Source organism: Strongylocentrotus purpuratus, unplaced genomic scaffold, assembly GCF_000002235.5.
Source record: "Strongylocentrotus purpuratus isolate Spur 01 unplaced genomic scaffold, Spur_5.0 spur5_scaffold_3, whole genome shotgun sequence".
NCBI classification, from domain to species: Eukaryota; Metazoa; Echinodermata; class Echinoidea; order Camarodonta; family Strongylocentrotidae; genus Strongylocentrotus; species Strongylocentrotus purpuratus.
The window spans coordinates 22619950-22647782 of NW_022145609.1; the positions used below are offsets into that span (position 1 = coordinate 22619950).

The following is a 27833-nucleotide window of genomic DNA, read 5'->3' on the forward strand; positions in this document are numbered from 1 at the left end:
AGTTCGGCTAAAGCCGGGGGTAATAATATGATTGCTAGACCCTTAAGGAGAACAGTATTAATATTGAATAGGCTACCCTGGGTGAACAAGACATTGTTATTATAATTAACCATAACCGTCCTCATCAGCAGCTACTTCTTCTATGCAACTACCACCATCATGATCATCATCATCTTCACATCATAATCATCCATCATCATCACCGCCAAAACCAGCATCACCACTACTGTCATCCCATCATCATCATCATCATTACCTTCATCATCATCTTCAACCTAATCACTATTTTCATCAGCATCATTATCACCATCACTATCGTCGGTTGATATATACTAAATCATTTTAAGCGTCTTTATTCGCATCACTTATCTCTAAATGCCTGGAGTGTCATTATCACAAGAGCTCTACTGCTCTCTCTCTCTCTCTCTCTCTCTCTCTCTCTCTCTCTATCTCTCTCACTTTCTCCTTTTTTCTGCCTCTCTGTCTCTTCTCTCTATATCTCGATGCGTATTTCTCCTCATTAAATCTCCCTCTCTCGTTCTCTCTCTCTCTCCCTCTCTCTCCCTCGATATAACTCTAACCTCGTCTCACTTTCTCTCTCTCTCTCTCTCTCTCTCGATATCACTGTAACCTCGTCTCACTTTCTCTCTCTCTCTCTCTCTCAATATCACTCCACCCTCATATAACTGTCTTTTCCCCCTTCTCATAATATCTCTGTCTGTCTTTCTCCCTCTCTCTTTCTCTCTCTCTCTCTCTCTCTCTCTCTCTCTCTCTCTCCGTGTATGTCGATCTCTATCTCATCTCCACTGCATTCTGTCTTTCTCCATTACCCAACCCTACAAACACCCTTCCAAGCTCGAATTAAAAGGAAAAAACGCCCACTGTTTCTCTCCTTAACTCCCTAATTTGCCGAGCAGTTACAAAAACACTTTGGAGATGAAACAATGTACACTTCAGCACAAGGGTCCCCCGCCGAACCTCTCCCGTGAATACGCCATCAATCTCTGTAGCTCCTGGCCAGATACCGGATGCCCCCACCATACTTGCAATATTTTTCTCCCAACTCCCTGTTTTGATAGTCTTTATCATTTCGTCCCGTTTCCTTTTGCTCCCATTTTGTCTCCCATTTGAAGAAGAAAAAAAATGAACTGTCCTGCTTTTTTTTATAAACCCCTCTTCATATTTTGATCGCGTCTCATCGACATCTGTAGTGGCGTAATTTGTGCAAGCATCTCTTCTCCCATCTCGAGTAAGAAGTCAGGTAATTAATTCCGCCCGGAGCGCATCAATTACTCCACCCGTCTTTCCTTGTTTTTACCTCAGTAAACTTAAACGGCCGAGCTCTATCATCTTTCCATCGCGAGCATCCATCGAACCTCAATGAAAGCAAAGAAAAGGTAAAAGTATTTTGGTACAGTTATATCTAGTCCCGTGCTCCAATTCCCAGCTTCATTTTTCGACAAGACAAGAAGATTTCCTTTCCTTCGGAAAAAAAATGATCGTTCGAGGCTGCACGTGCCACGTATCTGCAGTTTTTGATAAGTTTTCTTTCATATGATACACACTAAGAGCATGGGAAATGAAATAGCGCCGACCGGTGGGACAAGAAATCTGAAGCCGCCATTAAGTGTCTGATTTTGACGAGTATATCTTTTGGGAGGCCTACATTGCTGGCTAATCCCATGCTCCCAGTGCTCTGACTCCCGATTTCAGTTTCCTACACTTGCAATTAAATTGTTTTCACGTTAAAAAATGCAAATTTTTAAAGGCTGCTCGTATCTGACATGTCTATATTGGTTTCAAATTAAGGAGTGCAGTTTGTAAATCATGGACTTATCATGTCAGTCAGTAAGCACAAAACCAATGGGAACAAAATGATAGATGAGACCACTACTAAGTTTCTGGTTTAATACGAAGGTTCATATTCATAAAATCTTACTAAGCTATTATATAGTTGTCAACTAATTATATAAACTATAGTACATAAATAGTTGAAGACTATGATTAAGTATGAGTAAGTTGTATGAATATGAGCCCAGTTAAAAGCAAGACGTCAATCGATTGCGCTATTACCTGCGCTAATTAGGCCCGTGAAGGTAGTTAGTGGATGCGCCAATAATTCAGCGCAGTGTTTACACTATTCTTTTTGCAATCACCCTCTGTACGCTATCACTTTCACATGGTTGCGTCAAAGACAGTGCCAGTCGCTGACGCAGTGTTACGTCAGCGACTGTGACGCCTCGCGTTCAACGGACTTCTCTTAACACCGCCCATTCTCTGTGACTCTTCACAAGTATGTAGACAAAGACTTTTTTTAGAGAAGAAAAATGAATCGTGACGAAATGCATTGATTATGTTACAACGTCTCAATCGGAGACTAGAATTTTAATCGTGAGCATCGAGTCAAAAATACTGCAAACATTATAAATTCGCATTTTCCACATACTCCACATAAATAACTCATTGTTATATTACAAATCCAACCAATTTATTATCTATATATAAACAACATATTCAAACATTCAACAGGTGGTCTTACATAGTTCGATTTTATGTTTGATACTGCTCAAACGAAAGCGAATGAAACAAATTGTAATCTATTATACATTTTTTTTACTCATTTTGAAGTTACAAGAAACATGTAAGAACGAATATTCTGGCATTTTTACTATAAATAAATACAATCATTGCGTAGATTCCCAAATGCACAGCCATTCAGCAAAAAGAAATTAATAGTTATTTTCGGCTCTATGTACACATAGTCGTCCGTTTCCACAGTACTAATATATATATATTTAAAATTATGCAATTGTTTTCAAAGGGAATCGCCAAAGCTAACTTCAAAGGTATTATGTATTATAAATCAACTTTTAAACATGATCAGTTGAAAGCATATCAAAGAGGAATTTAGATTTGAATATCAATTTCACTTAAAGACCTCTTATGACAGGAAACCAAAACATTTGTTTTTTCTTCTTTATTAATTTTTGGTTTGAATACATTTCATTTCACTTAGAGATTTGAGACAATTCACCTGTTTGGTGCAAACTCAATACAGTGTTACTCATTGCGTGTATAAATAATCACATGTGGCACTCAAAGGGTAGAGGGCTCTTCAAAATAAATATTGGCAACAAAACACTGAACACAATTTTATACATAAATCAGCCTATTTTCAGATAAATATGATAAAGGAACGTACTATGATCAGCCTGGCAGAAAAATGACAAAACATACAATTCATCATTATGTATTTCAGCCTCTTAGAATTAGTATCGCATAAAGATTTCGTATGCACTACTACCCTCAGGAAGATAATAGAAACTGTAGAAAATATTATACATAAATTAATATAAAATCACATAAAGGTGATGAAAGCCTCAAGTGCTACTCTAAAAAATAATATTTTCTTACATGTGCATTTGAAAGAAAAAGAACAATATTTTACTAGTTTAAATTCACCAATTAATCATATTATTCAACAATTTAAATTGATGTTCTTTCAACAGCAAAACTTTTTAAGTTTTGTCTTACAGTCAATTGTGATAATTATGTTATTGTAGGCATTATGCGGTGGGGGATTAATGAGAAGAAAAAAAGATACTTGGTTTTTACTTTAAATGATTATGAATCAAATCGTTGGTTATTGTTGTTTTCTCTAACTTTTCTCTACACATACTTTGGCAAAAAAGAAACATTTCATCTATAACGAAAATTATTCGTTGTATGCGATTCGAAAAGTATTTTTTGTTAACTATCATTTTCGATAGTAATCATGGTAATGGAAACAATAAACAATAGCACTGATTATCAGTCAATTCAATCTAGTCCACTTTCGATGTCATATACCCTTTGATGAGAAAAATAAATTTGATGACATCATAAAATTATTGAAATAGAATGACATCCATGAATGTAGTGTAATAGTGTAAACAGTATTAGGCGGGTACCAGGTCGCAACATTTTGCCCTAAAATGTGATGTAATTATACTTAATGAGGGCATTCACAAACATTTACGATTAAGAGCTTGCGATTTCTGACATATTTATTTTTTGGCACGTTTCAAAGACACATTTACAAAGACGACACAGCAAATCATCATATCCCATGACGTCACAATCCATGAGGTCAGAACATGTTTCGATTGGTGTATGCCGACAAAAAACAACTCTGGAATGTATTTGTTTGGGCGCTGTAGACATGAGAAACAAAAAGTCTTGGCTTTCATCTTTTCATAAAGTCTTGAAAGTTCACTCTGTTCTCAATCTGAATCAACGTTGCTCGTAACCGAAAGATCAGCGATGGCTCCTGGACTCTTTTCCGAATCACTTCCGGTGCTTCCGGCCGGAGCTCTGGTGCTGTGGAGGCTCGGATACTGCGTGCAGTCTGGTGGACATGTCGGGTAGGGCGCAAAGACATATCGAGGATATCCCTCGCTGGCCGCTGCAGCCAACTTTCCAGAGAGATTGAGCGGATGCATAGCTGGGAACACGAACCTGCCAGGTCCTGCTGCACCAACATGAAGGTCACTCAGACTGGAAGGTGCGAAGATTGAGGTCCGACCGAGGAGGGCGTCTGCTTGGAAAGGATTTGGCGGTCTGTGCGAGAAAAGAAGAGGGAGAGGCGCTGAGCTGGCAGGTGGGAGAGGGGTAAAGGCCGACTTCATACCACCGACGCCTAGCTTGTCAGTGTGCATTGGGGTACGGAAAATCGAAGAACCCAGTCCTGGAATCGTGGGTAGTCCAGACGGGATATGATACATCTCGTTCTGATCTTTCTCTGAAGAGTGCGCGTGGTCCGACCGCGAGGAGGCGCTGCCGTTGTTCTTTACGGACTCACCGGCGCTGAGGAAGTGCTCAATGGCTTTGACCAGGTCACCGCTGCACCCCTGCAGGACTAGCTCCAAGACGGCTTTGCGTTGGTGAGGGAACAACCGTGTCAGGATCTCTGTTTGTGACAGCCTTCCTGGACGGAATGGCGACACGAAGCTGGATGCCATGCCATTGAAGGTGTCCAAAGGTCCAGAGAGTTTTGCCTTCTTCTTGGGTTCTTCGCCATCTTCGTTGGGTTTCTCAGAGGGTTCCGGTAGTTCGTGTTTCTCGACGACCTTCTTTGGCGGCTCCGGGACACTTGTTGTAGGAGACTCACGTTCGATGTCATCCTTTATTTCCTTGAGCGCTTCTGTCGTCTCGCGTTCTGTAGATAAATTACAATGAGAAAAAATATAGCAAGGGTTACAACAACGTGTAATGTATAAACATGATGACCGCATAGAGGAAAAACACAAGGAACAAGAGAATTCAAACTTTTAATTCCGGTGCAGTATGAAAATTAATTAGACAAATAGCCTGTCCTTTTGGCTAGCATGCTTTGGCAGTGTTTAGATCATTCACGACACATGAATGGAATTACAAAACATCATGACCATAAATAGCAAACCATAGATGAAATATCAAAGAGACGAAACGAGTCGGAAAATTCTTCATAATATTGTAAATAGTTGTAAGGCCGTTGGTAATTTTTTTAGGCGCACGTTAGTTATGATAAAGCACCCACTCTAATACGAACCCTCCCAAACAAACACAGAACTATGTCGCCGTTAATGGAGACCAAAGAGAAAATTACAATTACTCAATTAAGACATCTTTTAAAATCGCTTTTAGATCCCCTCGTGGGACCTGGGTTTTGTGTAATTAGCTGCTTCACTTCAAATTTGATCGATAATCTATTTACCAAAGACAGAAGGCACAGGAGAAGACAAGTTGTGAAACACGTCGTATTAAGATCGATGATGTCCCAAAAGTGTCATATTTGCTCGTTACTATTTGGTCTCTATGTACAGGCACACATGTTACTTATGAACTATTTGTTGTATCGATTCGCACCGAGAATACATGGTTTGCTAAAGGAAATCTCAAAGAGCATAATCAATGAACCGAAGTGCATTACGCTCTGACAACAGATTTGCTACCAATCTGAACAAATTTGGATAAAGCCATCAACGGCATTTGTTAGGGATGGAGGAATCAATGATCGCACAAAGATGAGGAGTATAGCTCGAAAATGTGTGTCGGGATGGATTTATTCTTTTCATTTGTCGACATTTCTTTCATTTTGTGGCCATGTTGCAGTTGGAAGCTAATGTTTATTTTCCCAGCTAGGGTAAACAATCGATCGTTCAATGTAAGGTCGGGGAAGGATGGCTAGGTTGTTAATACCCGGCTAAACGATTGCTATAGACCCGATGACAAATGGAGAGTAGATGCCTGTCTAAACTATCGAGAAGTCATGGGAAACGCCGTGCATGGTACAATTCCTGCATGGCTGCACTGCCACGTTGTCGCTAGGAGTATATGCAAATATATAGTGATGCCTTTACCAGTTTGCTCCTTAACTTTCTATATTCAATAATTGTTCAAACTTCACGTTATGTTATGAGAATCATACATGCTATGCTTTTTATTTAGGCTCCCCACATTTAAAATTGTTCTACCTAGCCTGTTATATATACATACTTCGAAATTTCGTACTTATTTTCCGTACATTATATTTGATTTGAAATCTCTCTAAAAAAAAAAAAAAAAAAAAAAAAAAAAAATTCTTGTGTGAAATCTATTCTTATAATAATTTACGCCTGTATACAAAAAAAAGAGAAGAATATAAACTGTTTTTCTATGTAAAATGTGGAATAAATAAAACTTCAAAAACTTCAAAACTTCAAAACTACAATTCATGCCAATGTGAGGTTGTCGCTATAAGTCTTTTCAATTTATTCCTAATCTTTCTAGATTTAATTGTTTGTCCATATTTATGTAAATGTGTTGTGAGCGGCCTTTTGGCCGATCAGTTTCTTTACATGAGAGGGATTTATGCATGTCAAAAAATGAAAAAACACTGAGCCTCTTCTTACTATGATATAGCAGGAGGCATTTTGTATTATCTTGTTTTTCTAAACTGATGCTGTCAAAGCGTTTAAACCAGAGCCATCCTTTACAGAGTTTGGTCAACTCGGTTGCAGACGGACACAGAATGGCGAAAGTTGCTTTGTTGCATGGGCTAGCACAGTTAATGTAGTGCTCTGGTCTCAACGCTATTCCAACGTTGCAACAACATTAATTTTGAACAACAATATAGCAATTACACTTTTCGGCTAGGGTCTCTTTCAGATATCAAGGAAAACAATTAGTATCGATCCTCATTTATCACTTACATATTGATCAGGATTAAATATACAGAACTCGGAGAGTTACAGGTTTAGAACTACACAACGGACAACTATGTAATAAATAACAGTTTTGGCGTAATATCTACACCGTTTCTACGAAATTCTCTGTTAACATCATACTGAGTTTTCATCATTGTTATTTCATTTGTAATAGAGTAAGCGATTACCCTTTGAAAGGCATTGAAAGGTGAAAACAAATGACATTGTTCACGGTTGCACTATTATGGGACGCATAGCGAGACGGCGATGCCTCAGCCCGTACGCGTGGTATGAGTGAACACGAAAATCTTTAGACATTGATCGCAGAACGTTCGAGTTTTAACCTCATGGTTTGAATGAACCCGTCTGAAAGTACATGCTTTTATATAGAACAAAATGAGTGAACTAATGTATTATCAACCCCTGATTTCCTTTCTGTTTCTTCGAGGAGTCCTCTCAGAGTGATACACACTGTGCGGGACTAATAATATCAAAATTCGCCACCAGAAAACTTTATGGGGAAAACCAAAGGTAAAATTAACATCTCAAGTAATTCTCCAAAACATGAGGTTATTGCTACAGGTAGGTCTATCCATACTGTTTGGAAAAATCAATGGGATTTATATAATGATGTCAGTTACGAATGAGCCTTTCATGTGTTGCCATGAGGGCTTATACAAGCTGTAACAGAACGGTATACACGAATGGTATGTATCTAAAAGAATCTTCAGCGCAGTAGGGCAGCGTAAACAAATGTATAAGTATTAACTAGGAATATCATTGATATATCATTATGAGTTGACATGTTGAATATCATACTCATGGAATAATTGATAAAATGCCAATATGTCTTCGATAATGGCTGGGCTGTATATGTTTGTATGGTTCTAGTCTTTTGTTTTGTCTACTTTGTGTACATATAAACGCCCAGTATCTGTCATGAACTCATGGAACAAATATGAAACTCATTAAATGCCAATTTTGTCCTTGGACATGAATGTTTTGGGCCCTTTATTTAATCAAGAACTACTACTCTGCTTTGTTCCTCTTCTACTCTACTACAAAACCATTTTATGAATATAGCCATGATTGAATAAAATGTGTTGATGTGCAGCAAACATTCATGTATGCTACACCTTTCCTCCTTATTATAGACACACTCCTAATATAGCAATTACTAATATCAGTCTGGCTTTATTTGATATTTGATTTACCTTTCGAGATTCTGTCCTTGAAACAGGGTTGTAGGACAAAATACTAAAAGTAAGGTGGAACGAGGAAAAAATATCGAAGCAGGGTTTTTTTTTTGGTGAGATTTGACATCAAATATGTGCAGACGACATATCACCTTACCACAACGTTTGCACTATAGGATCTCATGATAGGTATCGTTAAAAGTCCTAATCCTAATTGTATTGTTTTGTTGCTATGTTAAACGACGATCCCAATCCTTTGTTTGCACGAGAGGCGATTGTTGCGTGAGATTTGAGCGATTTACTCACTTCATTACGAGCCTCAACTGGTGAAACCATACCCCAATAGTGACATACCCCAAAAATTGGCATATTTTAGTCCCTGATATTTCAACAAGTTGGGGCTTAAAAACACACATACGAACATGCTCTTTTGATCGTCATTTGACCAGGCGTGCTACACCTTTTAAACACTGCCAGTTTGTTTTGGCGCGTAACCTGAAAGAAAGAAACACACACAAATTATCGTCTACATTTTTGCTTCTCTCTTCTCTCTCTCTCTCTCTCTCCCTCTCTCTCTCCGTCTCTTTCTCTCTTTTGGCGAATTATCTACTCAAGGAGGCGCTTGTGTGTATATACATGCTCGACACACTGTCGTTTCTTTTAAGTGGAATTGTTAGAACTAACTTAAGCAAACAGTCGGGACTGGGTAACACCCCAATTGCGAACCATTCTTTTCCAAAACTAATATTGGCTTTGTTTGAGGTCCTAACAAAACCGACCCAAAACGGATCGTGCATTCAGCGAGGGGAGAGAGGGGAAGAAAGGGAGGAAAGGGCCGTGTCATTTTGAAGTAAATGGTTGGAAATGCAAATGAGGAATCAATTGGGCATAAAATATCATTTCGGTTTTGGTTCTCTTTTTTGTGTACATGGTGATTTGTTCTTAAGAAAGGAAAACGGTGTTGGTTCATTACAAGATGATTTTCAGCTTACACTGTGCTGCGTCTTAGAACGAAGACGTGACTTCAGTCCACGTCTCGGCAAATATAGAAATTCGTGTCAAACTAGGATGATTTCTGATTCGTCATGTCTGATTGTCATGACACGCAGTCATATATTTAAAACAAATCCCCAGAGAAAATTATCGTTCAATGGTGGCATATTACGGCGCTAATTGATAGATCTCTTCACGTAGCCAGCTTTTTCTTTTTCAGTTTTTAGGGCTGCTCATCCAAAATTTATCATTAAAACAAAAGGTGTAGTGTTACATGTTGGCAAACTGTCATATTTACTGACGAAATCTCACATCCATCAACTTAAAAAAAGTATGCCCCTCTCCTTCTCTCTCTTTTTCTTCTCTCTCTCTCTCTCTCTCTCTCTCTCTCTCTCTCTCTCTCTATCTATCTTTCTTTCTCCCTCTATTAATTGATTATGCATCACATCAAATTTTGATAGATGATTTTGTTTTGAAAGGAAAATAACAAGGTGTCGGCATTTGTGTTTAAATTGCATTACAGAATTCTAATGCTTGGCTTTATGGAATTTTTCTTCACAAAATGATCGTATTTATTTGACGAGGTATGGAAGAGATACTCGTATATCACTCGAACTAGGACGAGTATATGCTCTCCAACGATATCATGAAACGGAGAAAACAATAAAATTGTTAATGATACGGGAGACACTTCAACGCTTCAACTGACGTTCACAAACCATCTTTGCCGATGGAGATCTAACGGGGAGGTTGAGTAACAAAACCAACAGCGAGACATTATTATATGTCTTCAGTATTCATGGGAGAAAAATATTGTCATCTCTTGAAACGACATCCGCGATGAGACGAAACAAAACGACGGGGATACTTCAGCTGTAAATGTTAGCCAATTGCACGCGAAACAACATCGCCACTTTTCCGACCCACTTCCTGTAAGTCGATTCGAAACTACAACTCGAACACAATCGGAACATCCACACCACCGCCATCATCATCATCATCATCCATCATCTTCTTCTCCATCTTCATCATCAATACCACCAATTTCTCCTACAACACCGGAGGAAATGTCTTCGATATGATATACTTATATCACATTTTTCGAGGCGATTTGGTTGTCGAAAGCTCTATATTTCCCTCTCTCTTTCGCGTGCCTCTATTCGTATAACATGAACCACTTTGGAAACATTTCGGAGCTCGGAATTGCCAGCGATCAACGGATCGGATTCCTAGGATGAGGGTAACGCTTACCCACACCAAGCTCCGGGTAACATCTTTAGTAGAGTATCGAGTGCACCCTCTCACTCTTGGCCCTCCATCCATCGCTTTGCTAGCTCCGTCAATCTTATTCATAGCTTGGACAAAACGACGCAGCGATGGAACAGAAGAAGAAAAAAAAATGAATCCCGATCGTAATTTGCCTTTGCCTTAACTTTCATTCCTCCTAATGGCTGACTACGTACGTGCTCGAGTACATCCAGAACTGCAGGTTTGTGAGACTTCAAAATGTGATAAAATAGCAGATCGGAGTCCGTATCCGCTCCGAGCTCTTCTTTCTTTTTTAGAAAGCTGGATTCGTGCTCGAGTGCCGTTTGATATTTTTGGCGAGTATTTCATTACATTTGCCCCAATCTTCACATTCAATCTAAAGTGAAACTGAATCGTTGAAAGTGAAACAACGCGATAAAAGGCATCAAAGAAAGGCAACAAATCTAATACTCTAAGATTACTCTTTTTAAACTTTTGTTCTCCTCCAAGAGAACTCTTGCACGTGCCAAAATCCCGAAAGTCTTTAATCGTCATGCATCGGCATCCACTTTTCTGTCCATTTTGATGACTCGGGTTTTAATGCATTTCCATCGGTTTCTACCCTTGTCTTCTTTCAGATATATTTTATTCTATATTTGAGTCAACCTATTTACAAAGTTATCTGAAGCTTAAAGTCGAATCAGCTTTGCGATCGAATGGTGAAGTTATTCTTTGAACTTATATCGAATAATAGATTATACCGAAACATAATAGGCACAAGTTATAGAAGTGCTTTCTATGGAATTATGTTTGTTGTTGTAGTGAAATGGTGATATAACCTCTTTGAAAAACTTGATCAGTATTGTGTGAATCTTTCTCTCTCCCTCCCTTTTTGCTCCCCTTTCTTTCTCTCTCTCATTCTCTCTCTCTCTCTCTCTCTCTCTCTCTCTCACTCTCTCTGTCGCTGTCACGGCATTCGATTTATCAGGGTGACAAGAAAACACCCTTTTACATTAAGGCGCAACTTGTCCCTGACATCACTACAAAATCAGGAGTACTCTTCCCAGTGACCTTTTTCAAATATTAATTAGTAGTTTTTTATTTTTAAATTGCAAAACTGATCTTGTACAGCATCAAAAACTGATTCATGGACAGGAACAAAAACACAAACACAACGACAAGCACACAGTTTATCGGATGTCCTTTAACACGATTACAAATATTTTCGAAAAATATCAACTCTTGGGCAATTCGTACATCCAACAAAAAGATCATGTTTCGATTACTTATTTGTCATGTTTGCATATTTCAAAATTTAACGTACATGGCTTCCAAAATTGCATGAGTATTTTTAAAGGAGTTGCGACCGTGTTTTTATAATTGATATTTTTTCAAAGCGGAATCACTCACAAAAATATGCTTTCAAAATTATCCAGCTACTTCCTTCAAGTGCGAATGGTCTGTCTTGTTGCCGCAAACAACCGAAGAAAATGCACGGTATCAAATGATAACCAACGATTGTTGACGTGGAAACAAGGTTTCAGGTTTGCTTCATTATAAGATCTTTAAGAATCTCTCACAGCCAGGTTGTATCATCCTTTCAAGAGCACTATCACGTTACTACTTATTGAGGGAAGCTCTCGTATAATTGTGGTCCTTGCCGTGCATACCGTGTCTCCTTGAGGATGGTTGTTATGCATACAGCGAAGAGATGATGATTATGGATGATACGACGGATAGGAAAATTGTATCATGTACAGAGTAACGATCTCAATGATAGATTGGCAATAGAATAGCCTTAATCAGATGAAACATACTGCTGGTATATACCCAAATACATCGCCCTTCCGTCGATTCCTATCAAAGTCGAATCATTTTACCGTGTCCATAAGCAGCGATTTCACCAAAGTACTGTTCTACTAATTAATTGGTTTTACCAATTTACTTTTCATCTAAGTCCACACAAATTAATACCACAGCTTCTGTCATTGATTCAACCACTGTGAACTAAAAGGTCTACCGTCACCAATATATTTCAGGGTTTCTATAGGTTTTGCTGTACAAAATATTTAAAAACATGTAATATAATAGTATGTGCTATAGTTTTGATATTTTATTTCATATTGGTTCTACAGCAAACTAACCACTCGATATTCACCAGACAAGCACTTTTTGTTTCAGGGGGTAGCATCAAACAGTTCTCGCTTTGGGGTATAGGTTCCTTAAGGGCTGGTTGTCCGGTGACGGGTCTACTTGGCCTTCCGCTCATAGGTAATTTTTCGAGATGTCTAGGATACATTTAATTCCCTCGGAGAGGACTTAAAGCCATCCGTCCTCTGGTTGCTTACTAACAAGCATACACATGCTTTCGTAGCAGTCAGGTAAAACTAACCATCCAACCAAACATTGGGGTTTCTGTCCGGGGTGTATAGACCTACTTGTAATCAAATAAATGGCTCGAATTGCGATTGGGTTCAAAGTTGGGCTAAAACTACGTTTTAGGGTAAGACTATACTAGCTTTATGCTAGGATAGTGTTCGCTGTATATTACTTCGTCCAGCGTTAAATGCAGGAGTTCAATTAATTTCAAAACTTCAGAGGAGAGATCTCCGAAGCCCGCATGTCTTTTACAACCCGGCCAAGATGTGCTCTCCTTGGATACAGAATGTACCTCACCTTGATCTACATATCATGCCCTATCAGCATGTACAGAAAGGAGTGTTGTGCGTCAGCAGACTACAGAGTACCCGGTGATCGTCTGCATGCTGAATTTCTAATCCCACTTGTCGTCATTTTGGCGCGCTTTTTAAGATGAAACTGTATCTCTCTCAACTGGTGTGTGACCAAACTTCTGCGCACCCAATAAGACATGTCAAGTTGAAACCAGACCCCGACGACGCTTTCCGAATATTAAATCTTTTTCTCGTCTTCGTCTTCGAAGAGAAGCGCTTCGAAACGCACGGTTGTTTTCCTTCCTATGCAGCGCTGTGAAAAGACACGCAAGTTGCAATTGTATCTTGCACACAAAAATCCATATTTTATACAGCAGAAACCGCATTGATGAATTTGCAAAAATTGCTCGAGTGGCTGTTGGAGTATTTTCTAACGGAAGGAATTTTTGTTGCTGTTTCCTCTTAAAGCAACTCCGAAGCGGTGCTATATCAGTGTTGCTGCTGTATAATGCGAGCCTTGAAAGTCATTGGGAGAATATTTTGGTCGATGTCGTTTGACCGTAAACGATGTAACCTCTTCCCGTTCGAACTTAGTTTATCTTTCATTTTTTTCTTCTTTTAATATGCACATTTGGGTCCTGCTATCTTCTAGTGTTATCCTCATAATATACTCCAATTCTCGATTGTCAGTATTGGCGCTCTCTATTCTGTATCACTACACGGGAGGTGCCCGGATGGTTATTCACAACTTTGGAAGGCATTTCTTTCTTGTTTTCTTTGGGGTGAGACTGGTTAATCACAACTGGGTCTCGTCTTATGATTATCCAAATCAATCGCAAGTCCTCCAATCAATCGCAAGTTTGCAGTCTCCTATCCCTTATGTACATACATGTAGTTGCGATTGATTTCAACCGCAAATGAGTTTCGATTATTATCAACTCTTTATATATAAGACAAGGCCCTGGATTCCTTTCAATCTAATTTGTATTTGTTGATATAATTATCCACTGTAAATTAATTTCTTATAATGAACAACACAACATATACATGTAATATAAATTATAAGCATACCAACACAGGATGTCTCCCATCTTATGCATGGCATCCTGAATACTATACCATATATACACCCCTTCTATAGCAATAAGAATCTTGGAAAACTAAACCACCTGAGCTTAGCTTGTTAAGTGCAATTTTGAGACTTTTCTTTAAGCTACAATTAGCTAATAAACACTTATAAGCCGTTGTCCGTCTAGTGTGTCTAATGATATAGCCGAAGACAATTCGTTTTTCGCAATCATCATCATCATCATTAACTTATTTTCAGTGATCCATTTTAAGATTCTACTTAAAGATACGGCTAATAACTATACGTATAAGCCATTATCCTACTAATGTGTCTAATTATAGGCATTTTTCCATCATCATCATCACCATCATCACCATCACCATCATCGTCGCCATTAACTTATTTTAAGAGATCCATGTTAAGACTTTCCTTTAGGCTACATCTAACACTGCTAAAAACGTATCGGCCATTGTCTCTCTAATGTGTCTAATAGCAGCCTAAGACCATGTTCTCCCTCCTTCATCTTCATCTTCTTTATCACCATCATCATCCTTATCATCGTTGCTAGGGGCGATTTTGAGGTGATGGGGTATCATGGGACGTGCTTGACTCGTCCGCCCCGACTCATCTCACTCCATAACCTCTTGATGACTATTTGCCGCCCCATCCCGCCGGTTTCCAGCCCAATTCTAGCCGAAGGGTACGTGAGTCAGCTCAACACGAGGACTCTTTGGTGGTAGACGCGGGGATAAAACGCCATCCGACGTGCCCCTCCCCACAGTCCACGTAAGAACCCCACGCGTAAACGCACTAGCTCCCTAAGCCCCTTCAAAGAACACAGGGCGCCTACCCCAATATCCTTATGCATTTATTCAACAACCCGCCCTTTCCAAAACTACTGTGTGTGTGTGTATGTGTGTGTGTGTGTTAAGTCTACAAGAAACTAGCAACAGTACATTATTAGATCAATGACGTAATTATAAATGGTTTCCTAATGTATAGAGGTAATATTAAATGTCATTTTATAGCTAACGTGGAATTTACACCTGTTCAATATGTATACACATAAGTACGTTCATACACGCTGCATCTAACGATATAAATCGATCATCTTTTGAATATCCAATATACGGGTATATGGTAGATACAATGTTCAAAGGACTACCCCCTTCGATCGATTTTAATCATCACTTTTGTCGGATGTTATTGATATAAATAAGTCACTACAAGGATTGATAAGATTTTACGATCAACTTTTGAAACCTTTTTGAAGACTTCATCATCTCAGGTCGAGGATTATCTTCATTTGGAATAGGTCAACGAGTGCACTTTTCAGTCACACATTTTTGGAATGGAATTAACAGTTGAGTCACGCGCGGATACTGTCGATGACTTGTCGAGGGATTTTAGAAAACAAAAATCAGAATAGGGTTTACTCCGGTAAACTGTCCAGGGTTAACGGCACTTTCAAATGTCCCGACGCCATTATCCCCCCCCCCATCCGCCCCATTTCTTGCTTTCGATGTTTTGATTATTCTTTTTGTTATTACTAGTAAGTATAAGACATTCTCAATTAGTATATTTGCCTATCCTTTTGTAATGGTGTATTGATTAAACAGTATATTTGAGGAATTTGCAATGATTAATTTGTACTTACTTCTCATTCTGAAATGGTATATCGATTATTTGCATAAATGATTCGTTTCCAATGACTTCTTGGAAAATCGACGATCTCGTACAGGGTGACGAAGGTGTCAAATATATTGACCTCTTTAAAAATATCACAACCTTACCAAAGTTATACTGTATGATCAGATATACTATATTGATAACATTTAAAATAAAAAATAGAAATACAGCGTTCAAAAAAATAAAGCTTAAAAGCATTTCAATGAAATACTGAATACCCAAATAATGACCGTGATTCGTTATTGATAAAAGGAGAAAAAATAAATTTATAATGGTGATAACATTTCGTGAAAAGATAATTGGAAGAAAAAAAATTTAGCTTTAAAAATTAAATACAGATTGAATAATGAAATAAAGAAAGAAATATACAAGGAAAATATAACCGGTAATATTTTCGATGTTAACATTATTAGTACAGGCCTCCACAAAAAAAATATATATACAAGCTAAATAATAAGGGGAAATTATATACTACTACACTAAGGTTTATATTTGATCCATATGATTTTTGTTTTGCCTTTGTGTTATGTTTTTACTGAAAGGAAATTACAATTAGAATAATAAATCAGTTTGAAATGGTACAGGAAAGTACCAAAAAGAAGAAATTCACTTTAGAAACGTTCTTATGTTCATATTGCATACGCTCAAAAGCTGTAAATACACTGAAATATTGAGTCATTATCATTCTTGCTATAGTTAATTAAGATGGCACAGGGTTTATATCAAACCACTCGTGAAAAAAAAGTTCGATCTTAAAAAAATTGGCCTAAAAATGATAGCTAATTTGAAAAGAGTTTGTATTAATGTGTTCATTTGGTTGGGATCTCAATTAAATGAAACAAAAAGGTTATAATCTAATAATGCAAGTATAGTGGGAAATTTCTACATGTTTTTTTATGATTTTATGTTTTATGGTAACTAAATTTCTCAATGATTGGCAAAACAAACTCTTCTTAAAAACGCCAATACTTGGGATGACGAAATGTAGAATAAAAAAGAAATTGGATGTAGGAAATATGACAACACCGTGTAAATTTGGAGCACACCCCCTTCAATAGGCAAAAGCCCGTGTAATTGATTCTGCTTTACAGATGAGAAGGCGGGGAGGTTGGGTGTAACATCGCCGGTGCGGCAGGCGTGCGTGTGCCCTGCCGTGCCGCTCCAAAGGACATTCGTGCACGTGCAGAAATGCGATACAACGAACGTAGCCGCCATGAGAGACATTTTTGTTAGGGGGTTCGGGCGTGGGAAACGAACGTTTGTTATCCGTATGCTGTCCCTTAGGTGGTCTATTCTTGCATTGTTGAACGCTTACAAAATACATGTCAATTTTGGTCTTCATTTTGTTAAAATCATCGACTTGGAAACCTTTTCAGAGCGAGGGCATATTGAGTTCAATTCTTTTGCTTCTTTCCTCTTTCTTCTCTCTCCCACCAAGCTTGGACAGTGAGAAGTTGATACATAATTATAAATGGTGCAACGGGATTATTCGAGTAAATGTTAGGATATTAGGCACAAAATTATGATTGACGTTTCGACACAAAACAGTATAGTTCACCATTATTGATTTTTCTTCTTTTTTTGTCCAAGATTTACTGTTGCTTAAAGATTGAATGTATTTCTAGTGCATGACTGCGAAAGCTTAATTGTTTAGTACACAATACAAAATGGTATGTTTTGATAAAGTATATATATCTATAATCGCATCATAAGAAAACTAGGACTCTGAAAATCCATGTTGCAAGGTACTAGTTTATTCCCAGACGTTTCCTATAGCTATTTGGTATTGGTTTTCGCGGTGACATTTTACAAAAATGCTCAGTAATAATTATCAAAGAATTTACTCCTCTCTCGCTTTATCAAATCGACTGAACCGAATTGCCTGCAAGTCATGTATTAAATGACTGAAAGGTAATTTAGATTTTCGTTTAAAAAACGATATCATCCTGGATATTCTGTCAATCCGAACGAAAAGCACCCTCGTTATAACGAAAAATACATTTGTTCCACCTCTACATATTGATAACAATTTGATATTTTCGAAAGAGATGATATTTTTGTTAAATAATTTAGTAACACAGTCGTTCTGTTTAAGAATGTATGATATTCATTTTTAATCTTACCACCACCCCCTCCTATCCCTCCCCCGTTAAGCTAATACAAAATGACAATAATAAAAAGATTATCCCTGCAACATAAATAAAAATAGAAAGTACTCGGCTTATAATTATATAGTAGTATAAATTATGTTTGATCCAAAGATTACACAATTATAATTTTAGGGGAGTCAACTCTAATCATAAAAGAGAGTACTCGGAATATAACTATACTATAAACGAATTAATTTAAATACAATGATAATTAAAAAAAAAATGACTTTCAGAGGGGTCACCTCTTATCAGCATTGGGGTACAGCAATGGACCTTTGTTTTGTTTGTTTTTCTTTATGTTTTTGACAGAGAGTGAGAGAGTGAGAGAGAGAGAGAGAGAGAGAGTAAGAGAGAGAGCGATGCGGAGTCATCTACATTAAGATGTGCTTAAGGCCTTCTTAATATACGAGAGTGTAGAGAGACTGGAAGATAAAGCGAGATGGGTACAATGACGTATTAATTAGATGAGGCAAAGAGAGACGCCATAATAAAAGAAACAGAGGCCTCTTTAATATAACACAAAGCTTAGCAATTGATCGTAGGATATTTGCTTGCGTTTTATTGCACAAAAATCAATCGTATGAATATTAGTAAGCTTTGTGTTAAAGGGCCAAGAAATTAATGAGGAAGAGAAGGAGGATGAGAAGGAGGAGGTAATGAGGAGGGAGACAGGCCCTGTGGGGACTACAGGGACTTTATAGGACGATTTTTTTTAAAGAGGGTACAATAGAATTAAGAGATACTATTTGAAGAAAACGAAATTTGCCCCAGTGTGTGTTTTCCATAATTTATTAATCTCACTTGTCCTTATCGCAGAAAATCAAATAATTGTTGTCATAATTGAAAGTTACTAGATGATATGGCAAAACAAGGCTCATACAATGTTATGTTTGTTTCTTCTCACCCCCCCCCCCCACCCCCATGAAATCAAAGTTACACATTGCCCAAATGAGAGCAAAGTAACTCAAAGTACATGCGTACTTTATTTTCCATCATTCCCACCAGCGATGAGACACGGTACCGCCTTCATCGTCCAAGGTGTAAATGCACTTTTGAGCTAGACAGACGACCCAATCGTTTCCCGCGGTCCCCAAATCTGCCACAAATCCTTGTGAAATAAACACAGCGAGCGGCAAGAATTGGGCGCGGAAACATTCACCCCCGTTATAAAAGCCGTTATTTGGCCAGCCAAAATCGGCAGGTAAAATATCACTTCCCATGTTGTTTCGTTTTTGTGTGTTAAAAGTGTCAAGTTCTAAGCGAGGGGAAAGACTGAAGAATCGGTATTTATTTTCTTAGTCGACAAATCTGACGTGGATTTGCAGACGAACGTCATTATTCACGTCAACTATACGCTCGGAAGGAAATGTTTGTATAATTGGTGACTTAGCGAAAATGGATTCGAGCAAAATGTAAAGGGAAGAAATGAACCAGAGTCAAAAGAGGTAAAATATTTGACAAAAATGTGTTAACTCCCGTGTGATCTCCAAATATGGATTTTTGTATGTATAAAGAGATTTTTTTTCCCTTCTAAATTGCTTTTCAAACATTTTGATTCAGATATACATGTATAAATATATTCTTTTATATAAATACAGTAACAATATTATTATTGTATCGGTCATACTATATTTTCATTAATTGCATTCCCTCAAACTTTCAAGTTGTCTGAAAAAGGGTAATATACAGTGATTCGTCTTACAAAAATAAAAATGTGCAAGATAAATGTTTTTCTTCAAAAGGATCGTCATGACACATTATTATAATTTTGAAGAGACAAAAATTAATAATTTTCTCCTGTTTATTCGAGAAAGAATGTTATAATAATTATATCTTCTGTTGAAAAGTAGGAATCAAAATTAGAATATGGTCATAACTAATTTTTCCTTATCGATAGGAATAGACTCGATAAGTTTGACATGATATACAAATTGAATTAGATAATCAATACTTTTGTTTATACTTTGTTTAATATATTGATCATCAATAATAATCTCTCGTCATACTCCTGACGTTGAGGGAGACATTGACCCCCTGAAAACTTTGTATCGGCGGTATTGGATGTTCCGCTCAGTGACGTCACTACCGTACTGAATTTCAGAAAAGGTGTTAAGTGTGTTTTGCAGGAACCACGGTAGCGACGCTCAGACATTATACAGACACAGTCTCTTGAACCCGTTAACATGAAGCGTGTATCGTGTCATATCTTTACCCCTCCCCGATCCAAACTCCGTCTGCGAGATAATTTCTGATGGCTTAAAAGGTTTTCACGGTGAAACGCGCGTGTCAACAAGTGCAGACGATTCGTAACCCCCTTAACCCTCTCAATATCGCGAGGGTAATCTGCTAATGGGTGGACAATGCGAGCGCGCGAAGCGCCTAGTAAGAAACGGGTTAAGCAGATTTTAAGACTCTTCAGAGAGGGTTGGACGGGTGAAGATAATGACGATGTGGTCAGGAAGGTGGTGACAATGGGCGTGACGGAAAGGCACTTTCGAATGTCCGAACACCTTGTTTTAATGGTCACTCATTCGGAGCTTTGCATGTTAATTGCGGATTATCCAAGTGGCATTAGCTAGACGACGGACGGACAAGCCCCTCTCCCCATCCCCCTTCCTACCCCTTCGGGGACAGCCATACCACCGCAGGGGAAGGTAGACAGAAAGAAATGTGATACCACGGGTACCTTTCATGGTCAAGTGTATTGGACAGACTGCTGGCCACTGACCACAATCATTACCAATAGTGGCACCCACGTCCGAGGGTGTTAACTGGGCACGAGCTGTTTCACCTTGACCGTTAAGAAAGAGTACAATCAAGATACCACACCCCTACACGTGCCCTCCATGCATCCCTTTCCTCCTTGCCCTACTCACCTCCTCCCCTCGCTCATTAATTGATAAAGTCCGAAGCATAATGTATAGGAAATATGAGAAAATGAAAAAGAGTAAACGAAATTCAGCAACCAAGAATACACTTTCACATGCATAAAAGAAAAATTGAAAAGAGTAATATTTGAAGTTTAGGCTTCAACCTTCTCATTTTCTTCCAAATAAAGAACGAAGTTGAATCTCGTTAAGAAATGGTACAAATCAAGATACCACATCCCTTCGCGTGCTCCCCCTCCTTTCACTTCTTAACTCCTCCTCTTCCTTCTCCCCTCCTTCTTCTTCTCCTCCTCCTTCCCCTTCTCCTCTTCCTTCTCATCCCATCCTCCTCTTCGTCGCCCATTAACTGATAAACACTGAAGCATAAGTATAACAAATATTCGAAAAAAAAGAGAAACATGTCAGCTACTAAGAAGACACTTTCAAATTCATTAATTAATTTACGACAAAGGTAATGTTTAGGTTTATCCGTTCTTCCAAATGTAGAACAAAGCTGAATCTCTCCTGCAAGCATTCAATTTCCCATCCACTTCTCCCATTCAAAAAATCCAGTCTGGGTAAATCATGATGTATGTAGATAAGAGGTATCATCTGTTTTGTGGTTTAAGAATGGTTATCAACTGAGCTTGTCCTTCAAAAGTGTGCAAATACAAGTATATTAAAACTGTTTTTGTTCTTTTCTTGATTCAAAGTTTTAAAAGAAAAAGAAATCTCAAAGGTATCAATGTGGTTCGCATGGTGTATAGGCTGTCAAAGTTTCATTTCGGTACAAAGGTGACTATAATCTACAGAAGCTATATTGACATTTAAAGTCCCTCCTTAATGGTATTCATAATATATTTTCTACAACTTCTAAAGGAGTCGAATATCAATTTAGAACAACCAGCCACATTACAACGGTTTGAAGAACTCTTTGTACTTTTCATATCATTTTCGTACTCCTCATCATGCAGTTTTCCTTTTCTCGTTCAGTCCACTTGTTCTCTTCTTATATTGTTACAAATGCTATCATCAACTATTGTATTATTATTATTATCATAATCATTATTATCGTTGTAGTTGTCGCTGTTCACAATATCATTATGATTATCACTACTATCACTACTACTATTACTACTCAGAAGCGGATCTAGAGGGGGGGTTGGGGGGGTTGCAACCCCCCCAAAAAAAAAATCCGGGGACCATTTTTTTAAATCTTATCTTTTTTTTAAACTTGTAATTTTATTTTATTCTATTTCTATGTATTTATTTCATTTATTATTATTATTATTATTATTATTATTATTATTATTATTATTATTATTATTATTATTATTATTTTTTGGGGGGGAGGGGGGGGGGGGGGGGGGTTGGGCGAACAAATGTCACAGAGTCCCTTGCCAGGCGCGGATCTACGGGGGGGGGGTTTAGGGGGTTTAAACCCCCCCCCCCTTGGGCGGCCCAAAAAAACAAACAAAAAAAAAGGGGTAAAAAAAAAGGAAAAAAAAGAAAGAAAAAAGAACGCACGCTGGAGAGAAACCCTTTCAAGTGCAAATATTGTGAGAAGATATTCAACTCATCTGGTAACTTAACCAAACACATGATAACTCTGGATATAACTGTGTATTTAACTGTTACTTGATTTAAAAAGACGTTATCATGCACTGCTTTTTATGGTCTCCATTGTGTTAATAGATGCCAGGAAAACATCACTTACGGGGTTCAAATAAACCCCCCCCAAAAAAATCGGCTCGCCGCTTCGCGGCTCGTGGACGATGCTCCGCATCGTCATTATTTTGGTCAACCCCCCCCTTAGCAAAAAGCTAGATCCGCCCCTGACTACTACTGCTATCGTTATTATTATCTAATATTAGTAGTATTAGTATTATTAAGAAAGCATGTGTATTCTTGTAAATAAACAACCGAGGGAACCGACGGTTGTAAGTCCTTTCCGGTGGACTTGGCAATGAGAATGTATACCTTATAAATGGACACGAGCACACTGACTTAGTTTCGAACCCGGGACCTTCTGGGTTACGAGACCACTGCTCCACCACTGAGCCATCTTGCCTCCTCCTATATGGCTCATACAGAGAAATCAATGGCCTCTGTGAAATGTATGTATGTATATAAATTGACCATGTTTCTAAGTGTGTTTAGGCACTAGGTTCATATTCAAGAACTTCGAGTTATTTTTGTTGCAACTGTGATATTTGCATCTTCCGCCCAAATGCCTAAATATTTCTTGCTTTGTTGGGTTATTTCAAATATTCAAATAAATCTCCATCTGAATTCAATCAATGATAATTAAATGTAATGTAAAAAGATACGGGAAATATAAAGCCTCGTTTGTGTATCAATGAGAAGAAAAAAATCGTAGGTATGAAAGGAGCAAATAGATTATTAACTTTAACTTTGACCAGAGGTACGAATAAAACAGAATAAGTAGGATATGTTGAGAATCAAAATTCCCACCAAAGTAATATTTAGATGCCGCTCACATACATGCTATCTCTCAAATATTATTCATAATCTGGTTTACATTATGACTAAAACCTACATACTATCAGAATTAATGGAAACAAACCAACTAACATCGTATTTCTGGTGTTCCTCTGTTAATACTTATCAATTATTTACAATCGTTTTCTTGACGTGTATAGTCCTTAGTAAAATTGTGTATACGCAAAGCGGGAATTAGCCAGTGCAATTTAATTAAAACGTCTAAAGGACTAGTAACATATCTTTAGGGACATATCATGAGGAATAATGGTTCACAACATCTTGGAAGCATAAATACAAGTATATCTTAGGTAAGCATGACATTTGTTTACATTAAAGCCTCTCTAAAGTGTTGGGAGACCAAAAGATTTGATGGCAAACATTCACTTTAATTGTATAATGAAGGGAAAGAGGATGTCATTTAACAATGACTTCTACGAGGATTTTCAGAATAAATGTGTTTGAAGACGAATATTGATGAACAAAAACGTAATTTAGGTTTTACTGAGTACAAAACAAAACCCTAGCTTTGTATTCTTTCACCAATATTCGTCTTCCAACACATTTGTTTTGAAAATCCTTGCAGAGTTGAGTGTTATATGACATCCTCTTTCACATCATTCACAATTTAAGTGAAATTTTCCCTCAATTTATTTTAGCGAATTGGTGGCTCCCAATTTAGAGGGGCTTCAAGGTGTAACCAAAATTCAAATGCTTTTTTTCTATTGTAGTTACAAGCTCATAATGATAGTATTTATTGAATATACAAGCTTTGATAACTAGAATGATGGTTCAATCCCCTCTGTATATCTGTAGATACGCGATCAACAATCGTATCATGTTGATTAAACTAAGGATCTAAACATTTTTAATATATAGCGCGTATCTTTAATATCATAAATATACTATTATAAACAGTAAGGATATCCTGGACGGAAGATTTGAAGTATTACGTTAAATCAAACCTAATGTTTTTTTTTGTTTTTTTTAATGAACAATCTTCAAAGTTTTAAATTGTTCACTTGTAAAGTATTCTGATTCCGTATGCCTAAATGAATAATATCTCAACACAGTAATGTTGTTGTGTAAATGAATATAACAAATGTAAAAGTAATGAGAAAAAAGAAAGTGAATTATTTCCATGGTCAGATGTTTTAGTTCTTTACGAATAACAAAACTTAAAAAATTAAAAATGATTAATTACAGGAATAACTGCTTGGGTTGTTTTTCTGACACGTTCTACTTAGTGTTTTAAACTTTATTTTATTATATTTTATTCCTTGCACATTAATAAAATATTCAAATATAGTCAAAATATGTTGATTTTGATGAAACTAATAAATAGCAATGTCATAAAAGGCATTAAAGATTACAATAAAAGTGAAATTATTTCAAAGGTTTAGACTTTTGATGTTAATTATCTGGTTTATTCCATTTCAAATGCCTTCGTAATAAAGTTTGACTTGCAAATCAAGATTATACAATTGAGTTTAATATTTGTAATAAATTTTCGCTGAAGCACAATAATATTCTACCAAATAAAATGTATTCCTTCACGGTGATTATAATTATATGCCTTTGGAAAAAAAGAGAAATAACATTATGGGGAATAAATTTACCATGAAATAATGTCCAAATGCTATTCCAAAGAGCTTTGATAATTATTACTCTGGTCTATAAAGCAACATAAACAGGAAAGAGTGAAGTAACACCCGTGTGTATTTTTCAAAAAAGTATTTACCATGTTTATTAAAATCAAAGTATTTTACCCCGTAGGAGTAACACCTTACAGTAGTTAAGTTCACCACTGTAGATTCCAATGTTTTGACACTGTGGTGATAATAGTGTTACAATTGTGCATCCCAATTATTTCCAAACTATTTGTTTCATCATTATACACGCACTCGTTTTCTAACAGGAGTCACCCATACCATAACAAAGTTGACGGTGATTCAAATGAAATTCAAACGGTTATGATTTAAATAAAGAAAAGTGTACACTTCCCCTTCAGTGATTCTATGAAGGCCCTTTTTGTTGCTAAATATCGAGTTTCTTGCGAAATTTAAATATTGCGAAACAAATCTTCTGTTCTGCAACCACATGCTGAAAAAGCACAATAGAGACGACGACACGTATACTATTGTGTGAAACTTCCATTCTGCTATTGTACTTAATCATTGTTGGCAGTTTTACGCTGTAATATTGACTAGTTTTCAATATTTATTACATGTTAGCACATTACGTAGCTACCTATTATGTGTAGCAACCGTGTTGATTTTTAAAAGCTATTTTGAATGATTCGTATCTTGTTTAAGTTACCAATAATCGCTTCAAGTCCTGGGCTTTTCTTACCATATTTTTTTTTAATTTATGTGTTTGTCATAATGTTTATGTTCCTTTATTGTCAAGATTCAAGATCTTGAATCTTGAATCTTGTCATAATGTCTATGTTCCTTTATTGTCGAAGTATCTATAAAATGATAAACCAACGACATAATAAATAATGGGTAGATTTACTTTACAAAATTCCTGTTGGTAAATTATTCAGCTTAATTTCTTTTCTTTAATTAGAAACTAACTACAAAGTTAGGGAATGGATACAACAGAAGCGTTTATCGTCAATAAAGAGATATTTCTTGTCATCAAACTAATGTAGCAAAGCAAAATTTGGTTCATAAAGATGTCCGTATTCAGTGGCGACAATTTGACATTATATGACGTTTAGCTACAAGTAATTAGTACAATAATTATTATACATTAAGCATGTTTAGCGTAATTATTTATTGAAATAACGAACTTTGAGAAATGGATACCTCAGAAATATTTTTAGTCAGCATCTTTTGTCAGTATTTCTCTGGCACCATGAATATTAATTTTTAGTCAATAAGAAACATGATTAGGCAGCACTAATTCAGGTCATATCCAGTTTTGTTTAGAAGGCGAAGAGAATGTTTCTTACCTGGGGAGGGCGGCATGTCAACGTCATCGAGGGGTGAGTCACACGTTTGGCCCATGTCATCGTCGTCATCATCGTCGTCCTCGTCGGCGTTGCACCCGTCACCACTGCCTGGAGGAGCAGCCCCAAAGATGGGACCCTGAGGGAGATAGTTGTAAGGCCCACTAGGCGAGCAGGCCCTGAGACCGAGGATAATGGCGTCTTCTGCTGCTTGCTGTCTCTTCAGCGCGACCTGGGCCGCCATGACTCGCTGTCTCTCCGCGATCAAGTTGCACTTGGCGCATCGGCAGTCCCTGAACCTGCAATGTCTCTTGTGCCCTTTCAGCCAGGATATCATGCCGTGGTTTCGGCACCGGGCGCACTTGGGCTTCCGTGCGCCTTTTTCGGTCAGAGGCCCACGGAGCAGCGAAAGCGTGCGGATGTCGATCCGATCCATGTCTTGATGGTGGTTCATCAACGATTTCGTGTCTCTAAGCATGGGATGAGGAGGAGGAGGAGGATGATGAGGAGATCGGAAGAGGTCAAAACGAGCCACGATGAAGAATCGGTAATTTCACGATGTCCCTTTCAAAGTGATTATCTTAAAGTTACACGCACAGATTGAAGAACTTCCTTTGAGTCAAACACAGCTCCTAGTTAGCAAAATGTCTTCAAACTCGACGTTTTCAGTAGTCTTAGTGAGACAGTATCTCAATGCATGCTCATCTACACTTTTGCATGAAATATATCTTCTTCTTTTTTGTTATCAATGATGATTTATATTCCCTCCTCCGAAGTGATAGTACGACGATGGAAATCAAAACAAAGTTTCTGAGAACACTTTAAAGTTGTATCATCGACGTCAGTATCAAATATTCAATACATTATTTCTAAAAACTCTCACTAATAGCAATCCATTTTCAGAAATGAAGGAAGATGGAATATAGCTAATTTGCTGTAGGAATCAGGAAAAAGTGTCAGCTGGCACTTGTAAAGGGCATCGAAATGGTAGATGATCGAGTCTGCGGTGGGTATATATAAATATCTTCCGAAGAGAATGACCAGCTAGCAAGTAACAACGGTCACACTATCTAAGTTCTTTTAGATTTATCTTCTTTCCCCCGTGGGATGCTGCTATACGACGACGGACCTTTTTGCAATGCAACCGACCGAACGTCCAACTTGCTTCAAGAGTTGTACGAAGACGGACGGGAGAGAGGGGGTAAAAAAAAAGTCTCTTCGAGTTGGATTGCTGTGAGCGTTTATCGAGCAATTAGTCACTCTATTGATTCACTTGCTAAGGACCC

At 37.6% G+C, this 27833-nt stretch overlaps 1 protein-coding gene across 1 annotated transcript; it reads right to left on the reverse strand.

Moving 5' to 3' along the window:
• Positions 1–2347: 2347 nt before the first annotated feature.
• On the reverse strand, positions 2348–27833 carry LOC100889993 (doublesex and mab-3 related transcription factor 3, truncated). Its single transcript, XM_030996393.1, has 2 exons — positions 26551–27833; positions 2348–5197 (listed from the first exon to the last, which is right to left on the reverse strand). The coding sequence occupies exons 1-2, from the start codon at positions 27023–27025 to the stop codon at positions 4263–4265; spliced, it is 1410 nt and encodes a 469-aa protein (XP_030852253.1). The 5' UTR covers positions 27026–27833; the 3' UTR covers positions 2348–4262.